The following is a 24553-nucleotide window of genomic DNA, read 5'->3' on the forward strand; positions in this document are numbered from 1 at the left end:
GAGGTAAAGTGATAATAAATAGAGAGTAGCAGCAGTGTAAAAATAGGGGGGTCAATGCAAATAGGCGGGTCAATGCAAATAGTCCAGGTAGCCATTTGATTAGCTGTTCAGGAGTCTTATGGCTTGGGGGTAGAAGCTGGATTAAATCTTTAAAAAGATTCCTCAATCTATCCACAATGCCCTATAATAACAAAGTGAAAACAGGTTTTTAGAAATGTTTGCAAATGTATTAAAAATATGATACCTTATTTACATAAGTATTTAGACCCTTTGCTATGTGACTCAAAATTGAGCTCGGGTGCATCCTGTTTCCATTGATCATCCTTGAGATGTTTCTACAACTTCATTGGAGTCCACCTGTGGTAAATTCAATTGGTTGGACATGATTTGGAACGGCGCACACACACGTCTATATAAGGTCCCACAGATGACAGCGCATGTCAGAGCATAAACTAAGCAATGGGGTTGACGGAATTGTCCGTAGACCTCAGAGTCAGGATTGTATCGAGGCATAGATCTGAGGAAGGTTACCAAAACATTTCTGCAGCATTGAAGGTCCCCAAGAACATCATTCTTAAATGGAAGAAGTTTGGAACCACCAGACTCTTCCTAGAGCTGGCCGTTCAGCCAAACTGAGCAATCTGGGGAGAAGGGCCTTGGTCGGCGAGGTGACCACGAACCCGATGGTCACTCTGAAGGAGCTCTAGAGTTCCTTTGTGGGGATAAGAGAACCTTCCAGAAGGACAACCATCTCTGCAGCACTCCACCAATCAGGACTTTATGGTAGAGTGTCCAGACGGAAGCCACTCTTCAGTAAAAGGCACATAAAAGCCTGCCTAGAATTTGCCAAAAGTCACTTAAAGGACTCTGACCATGCGAAACAAGATTCTCTGGTCTGATGAAATCAAGATGTGACGCTTGGCATTCAGGCCAAAGAGTTCAATCTGGAGGAAGCCAGGCACCCTTCATCACCTGCGGTGAAGTGTAGTGGCAGCATCATGCTGTGGGGCTGTTTTTCAAATCAAACAGACACCTACTAGTCAGGCTTATTGAGGTAGTATGTACATGTAGGCATTGTTAAAGTTACTATGCAAATATGATGAACAGAGTAGCAGAAGCGTAAAAAGAGGGGTTGGCGGGTGGTGGGACACAATGCAGATAGCCCGGTTAGCCAATGTGCGGGAGCACTGGTTGGTTGGGCCGATTAGGTAGTATGTACATGAATGTATAGTTAAAGTGACTGCATATAAGATAAACAGAGAGTAGCAGCAGCGTAAAAGAGGGGCTGGGGGGCACACAATGCAAATAGTCCGGGTAGCGGCAGGGACTTCAGCGGCAGGGACTGGGAAACTAGTTAGGATCGAGGGAAACAGAGAGCTCCTTGATGATGACCTCGGACTGGGGTGAAGGTTCACCTTCCAACAGGACAATGACCCCAAGCACACAGCCAAGACGACACAGGATTGGCTTCGGGACAAGTCTCTGAATGTCCTTGAGTGGCCCAGCCAGAGCCCGGACTTGAACCCGATCGAACATCTCTGGACAGACCTGAAAATAGCTGTGCAGCGACACTCCCCATCCAACCTGATAGAGCTTGAGAGGATCTGTAGAGAACAATGGGAGAAACTACCCAAATACAGGTGTGCCAAGCTTGTAGTGTCATACCCAAGAAGACTAAGCTGTAATCACTGCCAAAGGTGCTTCAACAAAGTACCGAGTAAAAGGTCTGAATACTTACGTTTTTGTTCAGTTTTAAAAAATATATATACATTTGCAAAAAATTCTAAACCTGTTTTTTACTTTGTCATTATGGGGTATTGTGTGTAGATGGATGGAACAAAAATAAATGTAATCCATTTTAGAATTAGGCTGTAACATAACAAAATTGGGAAAAGGGAAGGGGTCTGAACGTTAGCCTCTGCGGTATTTAGTCATCTAGCTAACGTTACTTCTGCTCGACGTTAAATTATTCAGCCCCCTTAAGTTAATACTTTGTAGCGCCACCTTTTGCTGCGATTACAGCTGTAAGTCGCTTGGGGTATGTCTATCAGTTTTGCACATCGAGAGACTGAAATTTTTTCCCATTCCTTCTTGCAAAACAGCTCGAGCTCAGTGAGGTTGGATGGAGAGCATTTGTGAACAGCAGTTTTCAGTTCTTTCCACAGATTCTCGATTGGATTCAGGTCTGGACTTTGACTTGGCCATTCTAACACCTGGATATGTTTATTTTTGAACCATTCCATTGTAGATTTTGCTTTATGTTTTGGATCATTGTCTTGTTGGAAGACAAATCTCCGTCCCAGTCTCAGGTCTTTTGCAGACTCCATCAGGTTTTCTTCCAGAATGGTCCTGTATTTGGCTCCATCCATCTTCCCATCAATTTTAACCATCTTCCCTGTCCCTGCTGAAGAAAAGCAGGTCCAAACCATGATGCTGCCACCACCATGTTTGACAGTGGGGATGGTGTGTTCAGCTGTGTTGCTTTTACGCCAAACATAACGTTTTGCATTGTTGCCAAAAAGTTACATTTTGGTTTCATCTGACCAGAGCACCTTCTTCTACATGTTTGGTGTGTCTCCCAGGTGGCTTGTGGCAAACTTTAAACAACACTTTTTATGGATATCTTTAAGAAATGGCTTTCTTCTTGCCACTCTTCCATAAAGTCTCCCACCTCAGCTGTAGATCTCTGCAGTTCATCCAGAGTGATCATGGGCCTATTGGCTGCATCTTTGATCAGTCTTCTCCTTGTATGAGCTGAAAGTTTAGAGGGACGGCCAGGTCTTGGTAGATTTGCAGTAGTCTGATACTCCTTCCATTTCAATATTATCGCTTGCACAGTGCTCCTTGGGATGTTTAAAGCTTGGGAAATCTTTTTGTATCCAAATCCGGCTTTAAACTTCTTCACAACAGTATCTCGGACCTGCCTGGTGTGTTCCTTGTTCTTCATGATGCTCTCTGCGCTTTTAACGGACCTCTGAGACTATCACAGTGCAGGTGCATTTATACGGAGACTTGATTACACACAGGTGGATTGTATTTATCATCATTAGTCATTTAGGTCAACATTTAATCATTCAGAGATCCTCACTGAACATCTGGAGAGAGATTGCTGCACTGAAAGTAAAGGGGCTGAATAATTTTGCACGCCCAATTTTTCAGTTTTTGATTTGTTAAAAAAGTTTGAAATATCCAATAAATGTTGTTCCACTTCATGATTGTGTCCCACTTGTTGTTGATTCTTCACAAAAAAATACAGTTTTATATCTTTATGTTTGAAGCCTGAAATGTGGCAAAAGGTCACAAAGTTCAAGGGGGCCGAATACTTTCGCAAGGCACTGTATCTGTGTGTCTCTTCATTGGCCTGGGCTATTGTTATGATTTCTTAATCCGGCCCAGTATCCATTCAGAATCAATATCAGTAGAATAAGGTCATAAAACATCAAAAATACACTGACCGCTAAGGAATTTGTGGAGTTTTATTTTCAACATGTAGCACCAAATCAAATCAAATGTATTTGTCACATACACATGGTTAGCAGATGTTAATGAGAGTGTAGCGAAATGCTTGTGCTTCTAGTTCTGACAATGCAGAAATAACCAACGAGTAATCTAAACTACCAATTCCAAAACTACTACCTTATACACACACACACAAGTGTAAAGAGATAAAGAATATGTAGATAAAGATATATGAATGAGTGATGGTACAGAACGGCATAGGCAAGATGGAGTAGATGGTATTGAGTACAGTATATACATATGAGATGTAGGGTATGTAAACAAAATGGTCAAGTTAGAGGAAACAGACACACAGTGCAACAAATCCTATTTACAAACACTGAGCGGATGACATACAGCCTGAATTTACATGTACGGTTAACATCCAAGTTAACAGTGCATTGCCTGGTGCTGGACTTGGTTTGGTAGCTGTTGATCTGTGATGATGGGAAATAGCCACAAGAGACAACAGGTTATTTCATTGCTTTTAAGTCATTCTCACAAAAGCATCAGTGCCCTTATGCATGTTTGTTGCATGACTGCATGAGAGTCAGATCCGTTACTTAGGTCTGCTTGAACAGAGTTGAATAAAAGAGAGAAATATTAATACTTCTGTTTCAGTAATTTCCATTTTTACCCAAAAGAAGAACAACTAAATGCTAACGATAAGGGCCAGAGTTATTTACACAGACAGTGTTGTTTTTGATGTTCACACCTTGAATGAGACATTTGTTTGGCTGGTTTTCTGGCGTGATCTTCTTCAATTCACTCTAATCAGGGTTTTACATGTGTGGAGTTCCTCCTCAGACAGAGGCCTTCACAAGCCTCCTGCGTCTCGAAACGGTTAGCGTTGCCGCCACAGCCGCCATACCAGAAACGGGAGCACTCGCTCTGTGTCGTGTCAAAGTACCACTTCAGAGTGTAGTTCTCACAACCTCCCTTGTCCTGTTTGAAGAAACATGCATCTGGGGGAGAGGAAACGGGGCAAAGGGGATAGGATTCAGGAGAAAACAAAAGAAAGGGGGGAGAGGAAAGAGAGAGGAGAGGAAAGAGAGAGGAGAGGAAAGAGAGAGAGAGGAGAGGAAAGAGAGAGAGAGGAGAGGAAAGAGAGAGAGGAGAGGAAAGAGAGAGAGGAGAGGAAAGAGAGAGAGGAGAGGAAAGAGAGAGGGGAGAGGAAAGAGAGAGGGGAGAGGAAAGAGAGAGGGGAGAGGAAAAAGAGAGGGGAGAGGAAAGAGAGGGGAGAGGACAAAGCCAAAGTTTGAGACTCATGCCTTTTACACTATTGTACAGACCCGAGCCTGCTGTCTTTTCACATGTATTATTGCATACAAAATTAGAGAGAGATGTGGTCCTTACCCTGGTTAAGAACTGTACTTTCCTCTGTCCTCAGGAGGGTTGTGTGATCTGTGAACACATAACATTAGAAGAAAATCTCTGGCGTAGTGCTGTGAATGATGACCTCGCAGCTGACAACACGACAACACGACAACATGAAACAACATGACAACTGACAAAAATGGCATCACAACTTTTGTCATTTAAATCCTGTAATTGCCATACTGTTTAAACAAGGTATATTACAGTCACTAATGTTAGGGGTTCAGCTCATTAGAATTCTCTCAACTGAAAGCCTCCTGATTTGAGAATGCAAATAGAACAACTAGTGTTCTCTTCTCATGCAGCATTATGTGATTCAGCATTTGACAAACATCACAACAGTCGTTGTAATTCAGGTTGTGGCTAACAGAGCTCTACATCTATGACCTCCACATGATGTTCAGTAGAGGACTGGGGGGACTTACTGGAAGTGCCACAGGCCTCAAAGCATTCGTTTTCCGTGCTAAAACGGTTGGCGTCAGCGTCACAACCGCCGTACCAAAAAGGCAAGCGTGCACTGTTGTAACTTTAATGTGTTACAGAGTTAATGTTTAAGTTTATTCTTTGAGCTGTATCTAAAGATATTTCTTTAGATTTATTTGCATATGTAATTGTATTGGGTTGTGTTGAATTACGCTTTTTGACTGCAAGTCCCAGAATGCCTTGCGAGAGGAAGGAGAGAGAACGCGCCAATTATGTGCAGGTGCAGTGATTGTGGCTGTCTTTCCGATAGCATCTTACCTGCATTGCTCTGTACCAAAACAAAGTTGTTAAATGTAACGTAAACAAGTATTATTACTAAAATAAGCTTTCGTATCAAACCCGACGTCCCGAGTCATTACTTTGAAGTCAGTTAGTCTAAAATGCACAGAGCGTTTTGTTAAAGTGCCATCGCTGGCCATAGTCCCCGCAGTTAGTGTCACTGTCCACATCCAACTTACAGTGGGCTAAAAGCAGAACAAGCAGATTTGTAAACGGGGAGGAAGATATGCAGTATGAGGTTGCAAACTGAGACTACTCATGCAGTGGGATACGAGGGAACGTGAGGGAGAGAGGGAAATAGAAGTTCTGTTATAAATGTGGGGTTACTGATTACCATTAGAGTTTGGCTGTGGCCGGGGGGGTGAAGTGGCTCCATCTCCCCTGGAGAAGGCATGTATAGTGTCAACCTGGTCAAGAGCTATCTGAGTCGGAAATACACCAGTGTGCTCCAGGAACTCCTCCTCATCAGTGTACTCCTCTTCCTCTTTCCACACATCCCACTCTGCCTGTCCTTGTCCCTGTCCGTGTTCCTGTCCCAGCATCAGATCACACTTGAGTTTGAGATGGGCAGGAGGGTAGCTGTTCCCTCCCTCTGAAATAGTGAGGGAGAAGTGAGAGAGTTAGGACACACAGTAGCACTGCCTTGGCAGCAGCTAATGGGGATCCCTAATAAATACAAATGCAAATGTTAAAATGTATGATTTGTTCTGGCATAATTATCTCTCCCTCAAGAGACAACCAGATGAAGAAGCATGCTAGTGTTCCTTACTACTGAGGACCCTGAGGAAGGCTCTGAAGAAGCGCTGTGCGTAGCCTCTCTCCCACTCCTTCACGTGCCACAGATGGAGCAGGTGCTGCTCTGACGGCGTGCTCGCCAACTCCTCCACCTGGGTGCTGTTGTAATGGTCGCCCACCGCGATCACAAACAGGGAAACGCCCTGACACTTGGCCTTCTGGGAAATGTAGGCCAGCTTGGCCTGGTCCCAGTGGGCTGTCTCGGCCCCCACCACAGCAAGCACCACTCTACTCTTCCTGGGCCTGGTGGCCTTGAGGAACACCTTGCTCAGAGCGTACTCCAGGGTCTGCCCCAGAGACGACACTCCTCCCTGCTGCTGCATGCTCCTCAGGTGTCTCTGTAGACCAATGTGGTTGTGGTACTTCTGCAGGTCAAACTCTACCTTGACGGCCTGGGAAGTCTGGGGGAGCAGAGAACCACTGGTCTGGAGAAGGGCCACTCTGGCCCGGCCGTCAGCCACGCTTGGTTTGGGGCTCCAGGCTACCTGCTTCACCACTGAGCCCAGAAGCTCCTGGACGCCAGCGTACTGATCGGCCCGGATCTCCCTTGAACCGTCCACCACCAGGGTCAGGTCCATATCCACCACCAGGGGCCGCTGAGCGTCAGTAAAATCACACCCCTGGGCTGGTTTACAGTGGTCTGATGAACACACAGAGTGTAGTAGTAGTACAGTAGTAGTACAGTAGTAGTGCAGTAGCATCAGTAGTAGTAGTACAGTAGTAGTACAGTAGCACAGTAGCCTCAGCAATAGTCGTACAGTAGTAGTGTAGTAGCATCAGTAGTAGTAGTATAGTATTAGTGCAGTAGCAGTAGTACCAGTAGTAGTAGTACAGTAGTAGTACAGTAGCAGTAGTACAGTAGCATCAGTAATAGTAGTACAGTAGCATCAGTAGTACTGTAGTAGTAATAGTATTAGTAGTGCAGTAGCATCAGTAGTAGTATGAGGAGTAGTACAGTAGCATCAGTAGTAGTAGTAGTACAGTAGCATCAGTAGTAGTACAGTAGAATCAGTAGTAGCACTGTAGAAGTACAGTATAATCAGTAGTAGTACTGTAGAAGTACAGTAGCATCAGTAGTAGTATTAGTAGTAGTACAGTAGCATCAGTAGTAGTAGTATTAGTAGTAGTACAGTAGCATCAGTAGTAGTACAGTAGAATCAGTAGTAGTACTGTAGTAGTACAGTAGAATCAGTAGTAGTAGTAGTAGTACAGTAGCATCAGTAGCAGTACTGTAGTAGTACAATAGAATCAGTAGTAGTAGTAGTAGTATTAGTAGTAGTACAGTAGCATCAGTAGTAGTAGTAGGAGGAAGAGTACAGTAGCAGCATCAGTAGTAGTAGTAGTACAGTAGCATCAGTAGTAGTAGTGTAGTACAGTAGCAGCAGCAGTAGTAGTAGTAGTACAGTAGCATCAGTAGTAGTAGTACAGTAGCATCAGTAGTAGTGTATTAGTAGTAGTAGTTGTAGTGTAGTACAGTATCATCAGTAGTAGTAATGTAGTAGTACAGTAGCATCATTAGTAGTGTAGTAGTAGTAGTACAGTAGCATCAGTAGTAGTGTATTAGTAGTAGTAGTAGTAGTAGTAGTAGTATAGTACAGTAACATCAGTAGTAGTAGTAGTAATGTAGTAGTAGTAGTACAGTAGCATCATTAGTAGTGTAGTAGTGTAGTACAGTAGCATCATTAGTAGTGTAGTAGTAGTAGTAGTAGTAGTAGTAGTAGTAGTAGTACAGTAGCTGAAGCTACTGTATTAGTAGTACAGTAGCTTCAGTAATAGTGTAGTAGTAGTAGATAATTATTTATGCCCAAGGGGAATATTGGTTCTACAGCAGAATTAACCATAAAAACGAAGACATACATTGATACCAAATAAGACTATATTTTATTTTGTCCCTGTGTGCTTACCGTAGCAGATGACGCAATTTTTGATTCTTGTCAGCACAGCATTTTGGTCCTGTGACCTATCCACCAGCCGAACAAGGATGAAGCTGCCCGTGTCATCAGCCTGCGCCACAACAAAACAAAAACATGCATGGGCTGCATTTCAATTCACCAGCCTTTCCGCTGCCCTGTTCACTATCCCATAACCAGAAAGCATCTGTTAGCAATTGTACCTCAAAAGCCCGTTGAACATCGGGGGAGTTCCTCAGGGCGATGACAGCAGGAGCGATGTTCAAGGCCTTGAACTCCATGGCGGCCGTGATGATTGCAGCGCTGTCCACAGAGGGCCCGTTGGTGAAGAACACTGCCACCTTCCTCATCGTCAACGCTTTACGGGTTCGCTTGAAGACATGGCGCCCCACAAAGCGCATGGCCTCCCCAAGATGGCGCTGGTTGGACGTTCGTTCCAGTGCAATGTTTTGGATGGCCTCCAACAACTCCGGCTTGCGTTGGTAGTCCTGGAATCGGATCAGGTACTTGGTGTTGGCACTATAGGATACCACGGCAACACGTGCACCCGTCGGGCAGTTGCTCTCGGCGATGGCAACGTCATCCAATATGGAGAGGAGAGCGGAGCGCATCCTCTCAAACGTGGCAGGCTCCACATCCTGTGACATATCCAGAGCAAAGACCAGCTCTGTGGGGTAGGCTGGGCACGCTGCCTGGCCTGGGGGATAGAGTGAGAGAGGGACAGAGAGAGACAAGGGGAGAGGAAGGGAGAGAGGGACAGAGAGAGAGGATAGAGGAAGGGAGAGAGGTACAGAGAGAGGGAGAGAGGTACAGAGAGAGGGAGAGAGGTACAGAGAGAGGGAGAGAGAGGGAGAGAGGTACAGAGAGAGAGAGATGGGGAGAGGGAGAGAGGGGGTGAGGGGGGCAATGGTATTTTTAAATGACACCCATTCATAACATCACTTTGCCAAGAGTTCTGGTTTGATTACACCAGAATCTTCAGTCAAGTACATACATTTATTTGGACGATGAAGGGTTAATGGAGACATACCTTGAGAGCATGCTGTTTGGGGGAGAAAAATATCATAGTTTAGAGACAAAATTAGGAATGAATTCATCTTTGCTTATGAAAACATGACCTTACCAGCAATAAAGCAATTGACACAGCAGATCTTTTCTTACAAAAAATATAGAGTAGGAATACCAAGAGCTTACCACAGTTATCACGGATATAGGTGGCCAGCTGGCATTCCTAGGGAGACAAATAAAATAACATGTTAAATAGCTCTCAAGATTCTCTACATAAAATGTTTTAGAGTTAAATTGGAACAAAAATCAGACAGAATACACATACAGACATGGCTCTCTCTCCTGGTCTGCCTCTAGAGCCCTAGATAGAAATAGAGAATTAGTCAGAAATCCACATGGAAACAGTGAATATCTTACCAATACAACCAAAACTACAACTACTATTATTTTCATTTGAAACAAATAACAATAATAAAACAACTAATACATGAGATTTGTAAAGTTCCTTTAAAAGATCCAAAAACGCAAATGAAATACTAACAGTGTGTCCCGGTGGTCCAATGGATCCGGGATCTCCTGACTCACCCGATCTGCCCGAGTTCCCCTGGTTCAATCACATCGTAACATATGACCATTTTAACAGAAGATTTTATACATGTCAACACATATTAGTACCTGTGGCCCAAGCAAATGTCACAAGGTTTGAAGTACAACACCTGAGAATATAAGCAGTGGTGTTAGACACTCTTTGACTCAAGCATAGAGACTCTATGTGTGAGTATATACAGTTCTGGAGGGTGACACTTTAGTCCCACGAAGATAGTTTGTAGATGTTCAATAACTGTTAACAACATATCAACTAACTATCCACTAACCCTAGCCCTTACCCTTATTCTAAAACTAACCCTTACCCTTATTCTAAAACTAACCCTAACCCTTATTCTAAAACTAACCCTAACCCTTATTCTAAAACTAACCCTTACCCTTATTCTAAAACTAACCCTTACCCTAACCCTTATTCTAAAACTAACCCTAAATCAAAACCTAACCCTATCCCTAACTGTAACCTTAACAAGCAGTTGCTTATCAACAGATAGTTTGTTAATAGTATGACCATCTGTAGAGCATCTACACTGAGTGAACAAAACATTAAGGACAGCTTGCTACTATTGAGTTGCACCCCCTTTCGCCCTCAGAACAGCCTCCATTTGTTGGGGCATGGACAGTACAAGGTCTCCAAAGCGTTCCACAGGGATGCTGGCCCATACTGACTCCAATGCTTCCCTCAGTTGTGTCAAGTAGGCTGGATGTCCTTTGGGAAGTGAACCATTCTTGATACACCCAGAAAACTGTTGAGCTTGAAAAACCCAGCAGCATTGCAGTTCTTGACACAAACCGGTGCGCCTAGCACATACTACCATACCCTGTCCAAAGGCAATTACATATTTTGTCTTGCCCATTCACCCTCTGAATGGCACACATGCACAATCCATGTCTCGAGGCTTAAAAATCCTTCTTCTACCTGTCTCCTCCCCTTCATTTTCACTGATTTAAGTGGATTTAACAAGTGACATCAATATGGGATCATAGCTTTCGCCTGGATTCTGCTGGTCAGTCTATGTCACGGAAAAAGCAGACGTCAATGCTTTGTACACTGGGATTATCCAAATAAAGTGTGACCGTTCTGGGCACTAAAAATGTAGCGGTATTGACTTAACAGTTGCAGCAATGCATGTGCAACAGGACACTCTGGGGTCTTCTAGCGATAGTGTGTGTGAGTCTCACCCCTCTGCCTCGGTTTCCTTTGGGGCCTGGACCTCCTTTGACTCCAAAATCACCACTTTCACCCTGAAGATGACAAATAGGAAAAGGGGATTGTTTACTTTTTGTGAGCTTCAGAATGTAATGTGCCATGATTGGATTCCAGCCTTGTTCTCTTATCCATTCTGAAAGGGGAGATTTTATATCAATAACTGACCTGTAATCCAGGGTAACCATGGAAACCAGGCTCACCCTTTAAAGTAATCACAAAACACAAGGAATAATTTATTAGTGTCCATCAAACATGTCTGGAATACAAATCTACTGTATATTAAAATCCTTTCATTTGAATGAAAATATAATAGGCAGAATCTAGCACACAACCAGATCTGATTAGTGAAGGTGCTGGAGGAATAAAACGACACTAGAGAAGTAGGAAAAAGTCTCTGAACACTTCCAGTCAGATGCACATTTATTTCATTTAGCTGAGCTTTCGGTCAGTCGTCCATCATTTAGATGAAAAGATACATTTTATTTTATAATCTACTAAGTACATGAACAATATTTTCCAAAGTAGAAAACCTCATCAACTACTAGGATGTCTATGGACAGCAGCTGTTGATCTGAGTACTGAGTAAGTGTACCTTACCTTCATTCCCTGGGGTCCGGGAGGCCCATGGCCGTCACTGCCATCAAGACCCTGTATTAAAGAAAACACACCATCACGTCCCATTCTTACATGACCTTACAAACACATACAGTCTTGCAGTGTGTGTACAGCATGTGTGTGTGTGCATGCAGGTGAAGTGTGTAATGACAAGGCAACACCTTACCGGCATCCCTCTTGGCCCAAGTGTTCCAAGGGCTCCGTTGACCCCGAGGTCCCCAGGTTGGCCCTGTGAGGAAACCACACAGTATTGGGTTGGAAGAAGGGCTATAAAACATTATTTTACAGACATTTTTTTATGTATACTCTTTATATGTCTATATGTAATATGTTTCAGTTGCTCTGCAGGCCTGGTAACAAATTGTCCTACCAAGATGGCCAATGTTTTGTATTGTAATGTATTACATAACTGTAGGTCAAAGGTAATGGAATATTTAGAAGATGCAGAGTTTGAGGGTTTGAGAGGACGAGCGTACTAAAAGTCCTAATGGTCAAAATGGGAATTATAAATAGGAGTTGGGTTTCAGTTCAACATCTGTTTAGAATCTGTCCAATGTCACTCCTGAACTCAGAGTGACGTGTAGTACGTTCTATACATGGAGTCTGGGGCAGGATACTATTTATTTGGCCATTGGCTAAGTTGTACTGCAAGGACTTCTGATTGGTCAACCCTAAACTAGGATGGGGCTTATTAAATGGCATCTTGTTCCTTTGTTCAGTGGGAAAAAGCTGAGGACAGGGGAGACTGAACATCTGAACATCTACCTCCCAGCATAACATCTTGATTTATCCTTCTCAAATAAACCTATTTTTCTCCCCCTGATTTGCTTTGTAGTTTGTGTTATTGAAGAATAACATAAATTGCTAACAAAGGCAATGCACCTTCTGTCCATTCATCCCTCGTCTTCCTGTTGATCCTTTGCCACCCATAGTTCCAGGTGTGCCCTGAGGGAAAAGCCATTCATACGCCATCATTACATGTCAACATCACATAACAGTAGGATTTATGTATCAGGCATCCTCAATGTGGTGAGATGGGATGGAAGTAGAAAGGTAAGAAAAGTGACCTGAGGTCCAGGTAAACCCTGCAGGCCCCTGGGTCCAGGCTGGCCCAAGTCTCCTCTTATACCCTGTGCACACAGGAGAGAAACATGTTCAGCAACAGTAGGTATTGGGGGGACTGTTCCAAATGCAACAGAAGTGCATCAGTAGTAGCATTACTGTGGAGTTGTGGATGAGGGGAATGGGTATATATTACTTACCTGTGGTCCAGAAGGGCCAGGAATTCCTTGGAGGCCTACAACTCCTGGATCCCCTGGTGTTCCCTAGACACACACACGCAGGCAAACATACACACAAAACACACATATACACACAAAGAACACAGTAATGGGTACATACAGTAAATATAGATAGTAATCCTAGGGACTGTTATTCATGAAGTAGCTTTGTTGATAATGCTGCCTACTGTACATTTGGACCAGGGAGACCTCTTCTTCCTTGAGGACCCTACAAAGCAGGACACAGGACATAATCATCACTTGACAATTGACCAAAAAGGTGAGACAACATCAGTATAACAGGACAAGGACAGCTTAGCAGAAATGAAACTTCGCTCACTGGGTTTCCAACGATTCCACTTTCTGCTCGACTGCCCTCTTCTCCTGGGTCTCCCTGTCGGTGTGGAAAGGGAGACAAGAGAGAAAAGGTGTTTTTGAGGGAGAGAGAGGATGAGAATAACAGCAGTGTTGTCACCCTCCAGGACGGTAAGGGAATCCTGCTTTACTCACTAGAAAGAGCCAGTCAAAATGATCTGGTGCTTGCAAATGAACTTGGTGAATAAGCGATTCTGATTCTTAGATCAGTACATTGACAGTGGCCAACTACAAGCTACATACCGGTAGTCCTGGGTTTCCCCTTCCTCCTTTGGGACCCGCGACAATGCTGTCCACTCCAGAGTCTCCCTAAAAGACCAGAAACTAACTTTTAGTAGCAGTTAGAAAATAAGATATAGAAACACAGCATTTGTTACAGTCTAAACCACAACTGTCAAACTCATTCCAAACTCGTTCCGAGTCTCTGTGGGTTTTTGCTCTTCCCTTGTACTTGATTGATGAATTAAGGTCACTAATTAGTGAGGAACTGCCCTCCTCTGGTTATCTAGATCTTAATTGAAAGGAAAACCTAAAACCAGCAGATACTGGTCCTTGAACCATCGTAAATCATTTGCACTGTTAAATGGCGTCCATTGTTTATGTGACTTACAGGGTCACCTCTAAGTCCACGCTGCCCCTTCACTCCTGGCTCTCCTATGAGGCCGCTGTTGCCCTGCAAGAGAACCCACCATCAATAGGTTAGACATTAGAGAAGAGAATCTAGTAAGAGTGGGATATTGGGGATATAGGAGAAGTATATTGGTGACAGGAGAATGACATTAGTGACATAGGAGTAGTAAACTGGTGACATAGGAGTACTATACTGGTGACATGGAAGTAGTATATTGGTGACATGGAAGAGGCATATTGGTGACATGGAAGTAGCATATTGGTGACATGGAAGTAGCATATTGGTGACATGGAAGTAGCATATTGGTGACATGGAAGTAGCATATTGGTGACATAGGAGTAGCATATTGGTGACATAGGAGTAGCATATTGGTGACATAGGAGTAGCATATTGGTGACATAGGAGTAGTATATTGGTGACATAGGAGAACGATATTAATGACATAGGAGTACTATACTGGTGACATGGAAGTAGTATATTGGTGACTGGAGTAGGATATTGGTGACATAGGAGTAGCATATTGGTGACTGGAGTAGTATATTGGTGACATAGGAGTAGGATATTGGTGACTGGAGTAGTATATTGGTGACTGGAGTAGGATATTGGTGACATAGGAGTAGCATATTGGTGACTGGAGTAGTATATTGGTGACATAGGAGTAGCATATTGGTGACTGGAGTAGTATATTGGTGACATAGGAGTAGCGTATTAATGACATAGCAGTAGTATATTAATGACATAGGAGTAGTATATCAGTGACCTAGGAGTAGTATATTGGTGACATAGGAGTAGTATATTGGTGACATAGGAGAACGATATTAATGACATAGGAGAACGATATTAATGACATAGGAGTACTATATTGGTGACATAGGAGTAGTATATTGGTGACATAGGAGTAGTATATTGGTGACATAGGAGTACTATACTGGTGACAAGGAAGTAGTATAGTATGGTGACAGGAGTAGGATATTGGTGACAGGAGTAGGATATTGGTGACAGGAGTAGGATATTGGTGACATAGGAGTAGCGTATTAATGACATAGCAGTAGTATATTAATGACATAGAAGTAGTATATCAGTGACCTAGGAGTAGTATATTGGCGAAATATATGTAGAATATGAGAAATTGTGTTTACTGGTCTTCCTGGGTTTCCTCTCTCTCCTGCAGCTCCAGCTGTTCCAATCAGACCCTGTTCACCGTCAACCCCATCAAGGCCATGGTCTCCATCATTACCCTGCCATGGTAATGTGCACACTGATTCACAACACACTCAACAACAGCAGACGTTTACATCAACACAATGAAAAAAAGAAAGCACCATGGTAAATCTAGTTTTCCATCGGTTAAGACAAAATACCTAGTATACTGCACATAGAAAGGTTTCTACTGTACACTACATTTAGCTGTGTGAATGTGGTATCAACAGCTTCATTCACTTACCCTGTCCCCTCTGTAGGCTCTTGAGCCCTGTAAAAAAACAGAGATCAGATTAGATGGGATTGTTTTAGACTGGTAACTCCAGCGCATCATGGTTCAGAGATCAAATGGGATTATTTTAGACTGGTAACTCCAGCGCATCATGGTTCAGAGATCAGATGGGATTATTTTAGACCGGTAACTCCAGCGCATCATGGTTCAAAGATCAGATGGGATTATTTTAGACTGGTAACTCCAGCGCATCATGGTTCAGAGATCAGATGGGATTATTTTAGACTGGTAACTCCAGCGCATCATGGTTCAGAGATCAGATGGGATTATTTTAGACCGGTAACTCCAGCGCGTCATGGTTCAGAGATCAGATTAGATGGGATTATTTAAGACAGGTAACTCCAGCGCGTCATGGTTCAGAGATCAGATTAGGTGGGATTATTTTAGACAGGTAACTCCAGCGCGTCATGATTCAGAGGTCAGATTAGATGGGATTATTTTGGACAGGTAACTGCCCCAGGGTCACGATTCAGAGGTCAGATTAGATGGGATTATTTTGGACAGGTAACTGCCCCAGGGTCATGGTTCAGAGGTCAGATTAGATGGGATTATTTTGGACATTAACTGCCCCAGGGTCATGGTTCAGAGATCAGATTATATGTTCTTTTGGATAACTGCCCCAGGGTCATGGTAAAAGGTGATCTAAAAGCAGATGTCGGGAAGACATCTAATGGGAAACATTCCAGACCAGACGGTCTATAAACATAGATTTTTGGTTAGTCAGTAGTCCATCTGCTCACCTTGAGGCCTCTCCTCCCGGAACAGCCCTGTAGTCCCTGTGGGCCAGTGGGACCTGGTGGACCTCTCTCGCCCTGTGGCAAATCAGAGAGCGAGGACAAGGGTAATTGGTTTTAAGGTCAAAGGTCACAGGTTATTAAACTGACTTGTAGACCTTGCCCACCATCCACGATTCATATGTTTTGATTTGTCAGATGTCTGAATACCACACTGAGAATTATTCTTCCCTCCCTGAAAACACACACTTACAATTCCCCCCTCCTCGCCAGGGAAGCCAGGGTGTCCTTTCAGTCCTGGCTGACTCTGTAAGGAGAGAAATGAAAAACAAATGAGGAAACTGAAACTGGCAAAGGGAGGACTGATGAAGTACATAGACCCACATCTTCTTTACAGTATTTTAACAGTGTTAAATTACTGTGTCACGTCACATCTTAAACACTGTATAATTTTATAAAGAAGGCTCAGAGGGCCTCACCTTTGTCCCTGGGCGTCCTCTGTTGCCACGGATACCCTCATGTCCGGTGCACTTACACATCACATTGCAGCACTCCCTCTCAGCCACTGTGTCCTGGAGAGAGAAAGGGAGAGGGGGAAGAAAGAGGGGGAGAAGGAGAGAGTGGGATAGAAAGAGAGAGAATGAGACCATGTGTTATTAAATCCAATATGTCATATGTTGACATACCCTCATAATTGGAGACACCTTTGGAGGCACTCATCTCAAAAGCCAATCTAAAAACAACCAATCACGTCACTGCTCTGTTTTTCTTGTCTCCAGTGGCTCCTGTTGCTAAGTATATTTCTAGCAAGTGACGACTCTATTTCATGGTGTACTATATCCCATTTCCCATGACCCCAGAGTTCTAGTTTTGATGCTTCCAACCTGACATGCCGAAACAGGAACACAATTCCTTTCTGTCATTTCTGACATCCTGACATTCTTCAACAATGTCACGTAATCCGCTTTTTTAAACAGAAACATTTGTCATTGTACTGTATGACCCAAAATACTCAGACATATCAGAAATACTTCTCTATCCCTACAGCTGGGAATATGACTGGAAATGGAATTACTGTAGATAGAGACATAAAGGACTTACATGTCAGCCCAAAGAGTCTTAGCCAGTCTAAGTGACATACAGTATTACTACAACACAGGGAGATACAACTAAAATGGTTGTTCTGATTCTGTTGTCACAAAATGATGAACCACTTACTATTTGTGTCAACAGGGTGTTTCCCAAATTGTGCATGCCAATGTTGAGCGGCTGCTTGTAGCCAAATCCTCGCCCAAACTCCACCATCTGAAGAAGGTTGGCATTTTGGACCCCTTCTAGGGCGACTGTAAGCAGGGCGTTGATACCTTTTCCGGAAATGTGACATGGAAGACAGAGATAAAAGTATAACCGATTTTAATGTTCATTTTTGTCTCATGAATGTTCTTAAATTTGTCCGTTTCGGTGGGTCTCCCCTGGTTCTTTAACCTTTAGTGCGGAGAAGTTCCGACTCTTGCTCCAGTTTCACCACGTCATCATCGAGTCCGTCTGAGAAGATCACCAGCACCTAAAGGACAAAGTAGTTGTGACATTGTTATTACAATGTGATATAACCAACAAAATATGTTATGAAATTAACATTTTTGGAGTCTGGGATCAACCACACAGGAGACATAATGTTTGGGCCCACCTTCACGCCAGCGTTAGATTTCTGGAATTTATCACTGAAGGAGCGCAGGAGGAAGGAGTTGAAGTATGTTGTCTGGGAGGTCTGCAGGGCCATAACCTTCTCCACAATTTTCTCGTCGTACTTCTCAAAGTTGTAGTCGTAGAGAACCTTTCCGTCCTGCTCCACCACGTGGAAGCCAATGTTAGTCTCAATGGAACCATCTCCCGCCACGCAGCACAGGCCCTTCAGGTTGGACACATAGCGGATGATCTGTGGCAGGAAGGCCTGTAGCTGGGCTTGGCCATCGAAGAGCCCCTGGGCGGTGGCCCTGCGTGTAATATCGAACCCCATGGCGATGTCTATGGTGCAGCCTATTGGACACAGACACACTCATTATTACTTATCATCCAAATGAACCCCTTTGACAAGTTCAAAAGCTTTATGTGTTAGGTTTACTCAAGGATAATATGAGAGACAATGTAAAATAGCCTAACAAGCATTCTTTGACAAGGGTTTTACATTGAGTCAGGAGAGACAGAGGAAATAAAACGTGCATACGGTTTACTCACCCGCTTGAGTGTCTGGTACCTTGGAGGAGCATATAGTATCCACCACCTTCTTCTTGATCTTGTCCAGGCTGGCAAAGTCCTGCACAGAGAAGACCCTTTCCGGGTTGAGAGTGATTTGCCCAAGCTCAACAGGTTTGTGGTCTTTCCCGATACCGATGGCAAACACCTCAATGTTCATGGCCTTGAGCTTCTCTGCTGCATCAACAACATCATCATCTGAACGTCCGTCAGTGATCACAACCAGGTTCTGAGAGACCTTGGCATTGATACGGCTCCCTCTAGCTGGTTGGAAGTACTCTGTACGGACGTAGTTCAAGGCCTTTCCGATGTTCGTTGTGTACCTAATCTGCATCATATTGTTTATCTGGTTGTTCACCTCTGCTTCTGTGTAATACTCATTCAAGAAGAACTCCTTTTTAGGATCACTGCTGAACTGGGCAACTCCCACCCGGAAGGACTGCTCTGCAATGTTGAAGCTGGAAACAAGGTCTGTGGCAAACTTCTTCATGATAGTGAAGTCGGTGGTGCTGATGCTCCCTGAGCTGTCAATCAACAGGACCAGATCCCCCTGCGTTTTTTCACAGACTAAGAGGAGAAGAGAAGACGTCAGATCATGTTGAACCATCTAATTTCAAAATGTTTATGCTACAAGGCTTTGTACTTTCAGCTCAGATGTTTTTACAGTTGGATTCTGTCTTACCTGGTTTGCTGGTTTGGCAGAATTCAAATGAAATATTTTTGTGCAGTGTGTCTAGTTTATGGAAGTCATCCACAAAGAAAACCTTATTCGTGTCCCCTGCCATGAGCTCAAGCTCTTGCTTATTTGCTCCAACCACTCCGATGCTATAGACTATGATCCCATTGTCCCGTAGCTCCTTGGCTGGCCCAGCTAGGCTATAGGGGTCAGTAGCCTCACCATCTGTGATCACCATCAACCACTGGGGAACATTTAGGGCCTTTCGCCCGCCGTACTGTGCACCAAAATAACCCAAGGAATACTTGAGTGCCTTTCCAGTGTAGGTGTCTCCACTGGGCTCTCTAAGCTTTGTGATGGCACTATTGACGTCTCGCTTAGATTTGTATTCGTTGAGTGTGAATTTAGACTCGGGGTTGTCTGAAAAGACAATCAGACCATAGCGTGTCTGCTTCTCCCCAACAGAGGTTTCATTGACCACGGACATCATGAAGTTTTTCATTATGTCAAAATTATCTGAGCTGATGCTGGTGGAGCCGTCCACCAAGAAAATGATGTCTGCGATCTCCGTCCTCACACACTCTGGTGGAAGAGAAGAAGAGATAGAGGAAAATGTCAATGTCAAAATCTAAGAAATGTGAACTCATTGTTGCTTTTAAGTAATGTTTCATGAAACAAGTGACACTCACCTCTCTCCGGATCACAGATTGCCAATGCCAGTTGGCTATCCAAAGCCTTGAGTGCATCAAAGTCCCTCTCGGAGTAGACCCTCTCCTGCGCGCCACTGATCTCCAGTAACTGTGTATTGTTGGCATTGACCACCCCAATAGCGTAGATGATCACACCCTTGTCTTGAAGTTTCTTGGCAGGAGACATGACCTCATCCTGCGCCTCACCATCGGTTACGACAATCAGGAACTGCTTCACGTTAGTGCGCCCTCCTTTCGGTGGGTCAAAGAACTGTGAGGTGTAGGACAGGGCTCTGCCGGTGTGTGTGCCCCCGCCTATCTGTTGCATCGTTTGTAAATCCTGCAACATGCCTTCCTTATCGTTATGCTTGTTGAGAGGGAAGATCACCTGTTGGCTGGTGCTGAACTGTATGATGCCCACGTGCACTTTATCCAGGCCTATGTCAGATTTGTTGATGATGGATTGCATGAAGACCTTCATCTTCTGGAAGTCTGGGTTGTTAATGCTACCTGAGCTGTCAATCAAGAAGAGGACGTCCCCCTTCATGTCGTTGCAAACTATGAATAGAGAACAAATATTAATGTAGCTGTTGTTATAACTCAATGTGTGCTCATAATCAATCCCTGGCAAGAGACAAGGTGTTTCATATTTTTACTGAAAATAAATAAGATGTAACACTTAAAAACAATAGAGATGCCCTTACTATCAGGGGAGCAGATATCTGTGATGATGTCATTTTTTATTGGTTTCAGAGCGTCAAAGTTGTTGACAAAGAACTTCTTCTCTTGGCTGCCAGCAATCTCCAGCAGCTGTGTATCGTTAGCTAGATTCACCCCAATGGCATATATGGTGATGCCCTGCGCCCTCAGCTTTGCTGCTTGATCCTTCACGTTGTCTTCAGACTCTCCGTCTGTGATGACAATGAGGTACTCGCGAACTTTGTTACTTCGGGTGGCCTTAGCCCGATCAAAGTGCGGACCCATAGAGTTCAGCGCTAATCCGGTCTTTGTCCCGCCTCCAAGTTGGATGATACTATCCACTGCTTTCTCCACTGAAGGTTTGTCAGGGTAGGTTGTCAAATCAAACTCAAGAGCTGGTGTATCAGAGAACTTTACCACACCCACGCGGACATGATGCGGTCCGATGTGGAATGTGTTTATGAATTTGTTAATAAATGTCTTCATGTCAGCAAAGTCTGGATATTCAATACTCCCTGAGTGGTCGATCAGGAAGAACATGTCTGCTTCATCTGTCTGCAAACAGCCTAGAATCAAAAGAGAAACGAAAGCACTAGTGTCATCTCGGAGATCACATTATGTCTGTATCAACATTCCTCTACAAATTAAACAACAAGAAGCATTGTTACAGTCATTTTGATCTCACTTTGCTTGGCAGTGTATGTCCTTGCGTTGTCTTTGACTGCTTTTTTAAGGATGTTGTAGCACACACTCTTCTTCAGGCTCTTCTCCAGGGTCTTGAGCTTGGCAAAGCTGTCCACATGCAATACGTGCTTGTTAGGGGGATCTGAAGCGATCTGTCTCAGCTCGTTCTCGTCAGCATCCTTGATCCCCACTGCATAGACAGTGACACCAGCTCTGCGCAGTGCAGCGGCATGAGAAGTTACGTTGTCCTGGGACTTTCCGGTGATAACTATCGCCACCTGCTGCACCCCCTGTTCTTTCCGGCTGCCCCTCGCCTTGATAAACATCTTCTCCCTGGCATACTCCAGGGCCTCGCCAGTGTATGTAAGACCGCGACGGTAGGGCAGAATCTTGATGAACTGAAGGATATTTGTTTTTTCTTGGAAGGAGTTGAGGTAGACCTGGGCCGAGGCCTTGTTGCTATAGAGGACAATGCCCACCCTCACCCTTTTGCAGTCTATATCTAGGCCGTCTACTATCTTGTGGATGAATCCACGAACCAGCTGGAAGTTTGCAGTTCTATTGCTCGAAGACTCATCAACTATAAACACAATGTCAGCCAGTGAAGCTTCACTGCAATCTGCAATAGAGAGGAAATTGTTAGTCAACAGCAATCTGCTATCCTTTATGTATAATGAGCAACTATTTCACAAGAGATCAGATATTCACTTAATTCAGCAAAAATCCACAAATGCCCTTACCGTCAGTCACAGTGACCACCTCTTCAGTCTCAAAGACAGTCTTTAGCACAGAGGTGATGGATGTAGTCTGGTAAAAGAATGGCGAGGTGGCCATTAACTTTAGCTCTGGAAGTGTAGATTCACCCAACCCAATAGACACAATGGTTGTCCCTTCAGATTTGATAGTACGTGCCACCTTCATCACGTTATCCTTCGAATCCCCCCCTGTCACCGTGACTAGAAACTGCCGGTAGCCTTGTTCATTACGGCCACCAGACGCTGTGGTGAAGAAGTGTGCACGGGCGTATTCCAGGGCATCGCCCAGGTGACGAGACCTGTTGGGACGCAGCGGCAGCCTGAATTTCCTAAGAGCTGCCAAGTACTCTTCCTTGGTGTTGTGGGTGTTCAGTAAGAACTCCACCTTGGTGTCCTGGGCAAACTGGGCCAGACCCAGGCGCATCGTTTTAGTGCTCGGGTTGAGTTGGTTGACCAGTCGCATCAGAAGGGTTCTGACCAGCTGGAAGTCTGCCTGCATCATATTGCTGTCCACCAGGAAGAAGATATCAGAGAACTTTGGGATTAGAGCTGAAAAAAGAAAGAATAATTGTTATGACAACAGTATGAATGTATGTCATATTTTATTTTCATTTTTAGAAATGGTCCTTTGAATGTTGACATTAATGTTGGCACAAGCGGCCGTGACCAATGTCTGTCTCTCAAGGTTGCATACTTTTGCGTAGAATGGCATCCCATGGTACAACTAAGACAAGTCACTTGGATTACATACTTTGCAAGTTCAACATTCACAATTTGTTACAACATACAGTATGTTTCCTCATAAAAGTCCCTTACCCATCCTCTGGTTCTCCATGGAGACACAGACAGTCTGCAGCAGACCCTGAGAAAGTGTTTGTAGGGCCTGGAAACTTTCTATGTTGACCAGGAAACGCTCATGGGGCCTGTTAGCGATATCCTTCAGCTCGTTGATGTTGGCTGCCCCAACTCCAATAGCAAACACAATGACCCCTTGCTGCCTTAGCGCCTTGGCTGGCAGCGTTACGTTGTCCGCAGACGCCCCGTCGGTGAGCACCACAGCAATCTGAGGCACCCTCTGATCAGCGCGGCTACCGTTTGCCTTGGTGAAAAACTCTTCCCGAAGGACAGTAATGGCTTTGCCGGTGGCTGTGCCTCCCCCGAGCTGTGGAAGCCTGTCCACTTGCTCCAGTAGGGCCTTTTGGTCCGTATGTTCCCCCAAATGGAATTGCTTCTGGATCTCATTACTGAACTGGGCTAGTCCTATGCGAACCTTGTCCGCTCCAATATCCAGCCCCTCGATGAAGCTGTGGAGAAACCTCCGAACCTCCTGGAAGTTTGTAGGGCTGATGCTGGTGGAGCCATCCACAAGGAACACAATGTCAGCCACTGTGGCGTTAAGGCACTCTGGAGATTAAGGAAAATAATAATGTAATTTATTTATAAAGAATATTTTTCAAATGGAAACAATAAATACACTGTTATAGTACCTTGTACCACTTTGGATATTGGTCTCTTTGCCTCATCTACGGTAGTACATAGCACCTGGATGAGGCTCTGGGAGATCCCCTGCAGCGCAGCAAAGTCTGACACGCTGTACACGTGCTGGTTGTGAGGTGTAGTGGCAATCTCCTTCAGCTGATCTTCGTCTGCTTCTTTGATCCCGATGGCGTACAGCGTGACGCCCTGCTTCTTCAGCTTAAGGGCATGCAGCCCCACATTGTCCATTGATTCACCATCAGTGATCACCACGCCGATCTGGGGCACGTTCTCATTCACCCGGCTCCCTGCGCGGTCAACAAAGAGCTCGTTCAGCAGGAAGTCCAGGCCCAGGCCCGTGTTGGTTTCACCACCCATATAACGCAGGTTTGTAATGTACTGCAGGATGTCCTGTTTGTCCTGGAAGGTGTTGAGGAGGAACTCAGTGCGCGGTGTGTTGCTGTACTGGACCAGACCGATGCGCACCTGGTCGGGGGCCACGTCAAAGCTGTTAACCAGCGTGTACAAGAACTGGCGAATCTGTTTGAAGTTCTCTGAGCCGATGCTCCATGAACCGTCCACCAGGAAGACGATGTCGGCCACGGCCTCTTCCTTGCAGACTGGGAGGGGAAGAAAACAATAGTCAGCCAATGGAATTCCGTACAAGTGTCTAAACCACAAGGTTTTCTGTGCATGGGATGAGCAATGAAAGCAATTAATCAATAAATCAATCTATTAATCAAATATTATTTTTATTGTGCTTTTATAAAAAACAATTTCTTATAACTGCTCAGCAGTCTAAAGCCCCAAAGAGTTGGTCATAATTTTGCATTTGTGTGGTATTTCTTCAATGTTTCTATATTTATGCCATTCTGGACTGTGGTCTGCATTCTGGAATGATTCAGATGTCAGGAGACAAACATGCTTACCTGTTTTTTGTGCTCCGTTAACCAGAAAACATGCTGCTATGGTAAAGATGGCCAGGAGGCCCTGTGTCCCCTCCATGTTGGAACGTTTCTCTAGTCTCTCTC

The 24553-nt window shown here is 44.3% G+C and overlaps 1 protein-coding gene across 1 annotated transcript; it reads right to left on the reverse strand.

Annotated features, from left to right (window-relative positions):
• Window positions 1-3463: 3463 nt before the first annotated feature.
• Window positions 3464-24553, reverse strand: LOC139420335 (collagen alpha-6(VI) chain-like). Its single transcript, XM_071170325.1, has 38 exons — window positions 24452-24553; window positions 23534-24142; window positions 22863-23450; window positions 22032-22595; window positions 21293-21910; window positions 20613-21173; window positions 19909-20466; window positions 19226-19801; window positions 18526-19110; window positions 17978-18327; window positions 17776-17854; window positions 17509-17654; window positions 16770-16862; window positions 16544-16597; window positions 16297-16368; window positions 15509-15535; window positions 15204-15302; window positions 14044-14106; window positions 13677-13742; window positions 13399-13452; window positions 13252-13287; window positions 13041-13103; window positions 12846-12908; window positions 12661-12723; window positions 11945-12007; window positions 11761-11811; window positions 11329-11364; window positions 11136-11198; window positions 9892-9954; window positions 9676-9711; window positions 9537-9573; window positions 9373-9384; window positions 8546-9039; window positions 8337-8436; window positions 6407-7072; window positions 5972-6229; window positions 4855-4902; window positions 3464-4463 (listed from the first exon to the last, which is right to left on the reverse strand). The coding sequence occupies exons 1-38, from the start codon at window positions 24525-24527 to the stop codon at window positions 4273-4275; spliced, it is 8181 nt and encodes a 2726-aa protein (XP_071026426.1). The 5' UTR covers window positions 24528-24553; the 3' UTR covers window positions 3464-4272.

This window comes from Oncorhynchus clarkii, chromosome 2 (genome assembly GCF_045791955.1).
Source record: "Oncorhynchus clarkii lewisi isolate Uvic-CL-2024 chromosome 2, UVic_Ocla_1.0, whole genome shotgun sequence".
In the NCBI taxonomy this organism is placed as follows: domain Eukaryota; kingdom Metazoa; phylum Chordata; class Actinopteri; order Salmoniformes; family Salmonidae; genus Oncorhynchus; species Oncorhynchus clarkii.

What these genes read in the sequence shown, in the direction of transcription:
- LOC139420335 (XM_071170325.1), bottom strand. Translation starts at nt 24,527, where the DNA reads ATGGAGGGGACACAGGGCCTCCTGGCCATCTTTACCATAGCAGCATGT. An exon ending in AATCTAACGCTGGCGTGAAG is followed by an intron (nt 17,855 to 17,977) that starts GTGGGCCCAAAC and finishes TTTGTCCTTTAG; the next exon opens with GTGCTGGTGATCTTCTCAGA. An exon ending in CTGGCCCTTCTGGACCACAG is followed by an intron (nt 12,909 to 13,040) that starts GTAAGTAATATA and finishes CTGTGTGCACAG; the next exon opens with GGTATAAGAGGAGACTTGGG.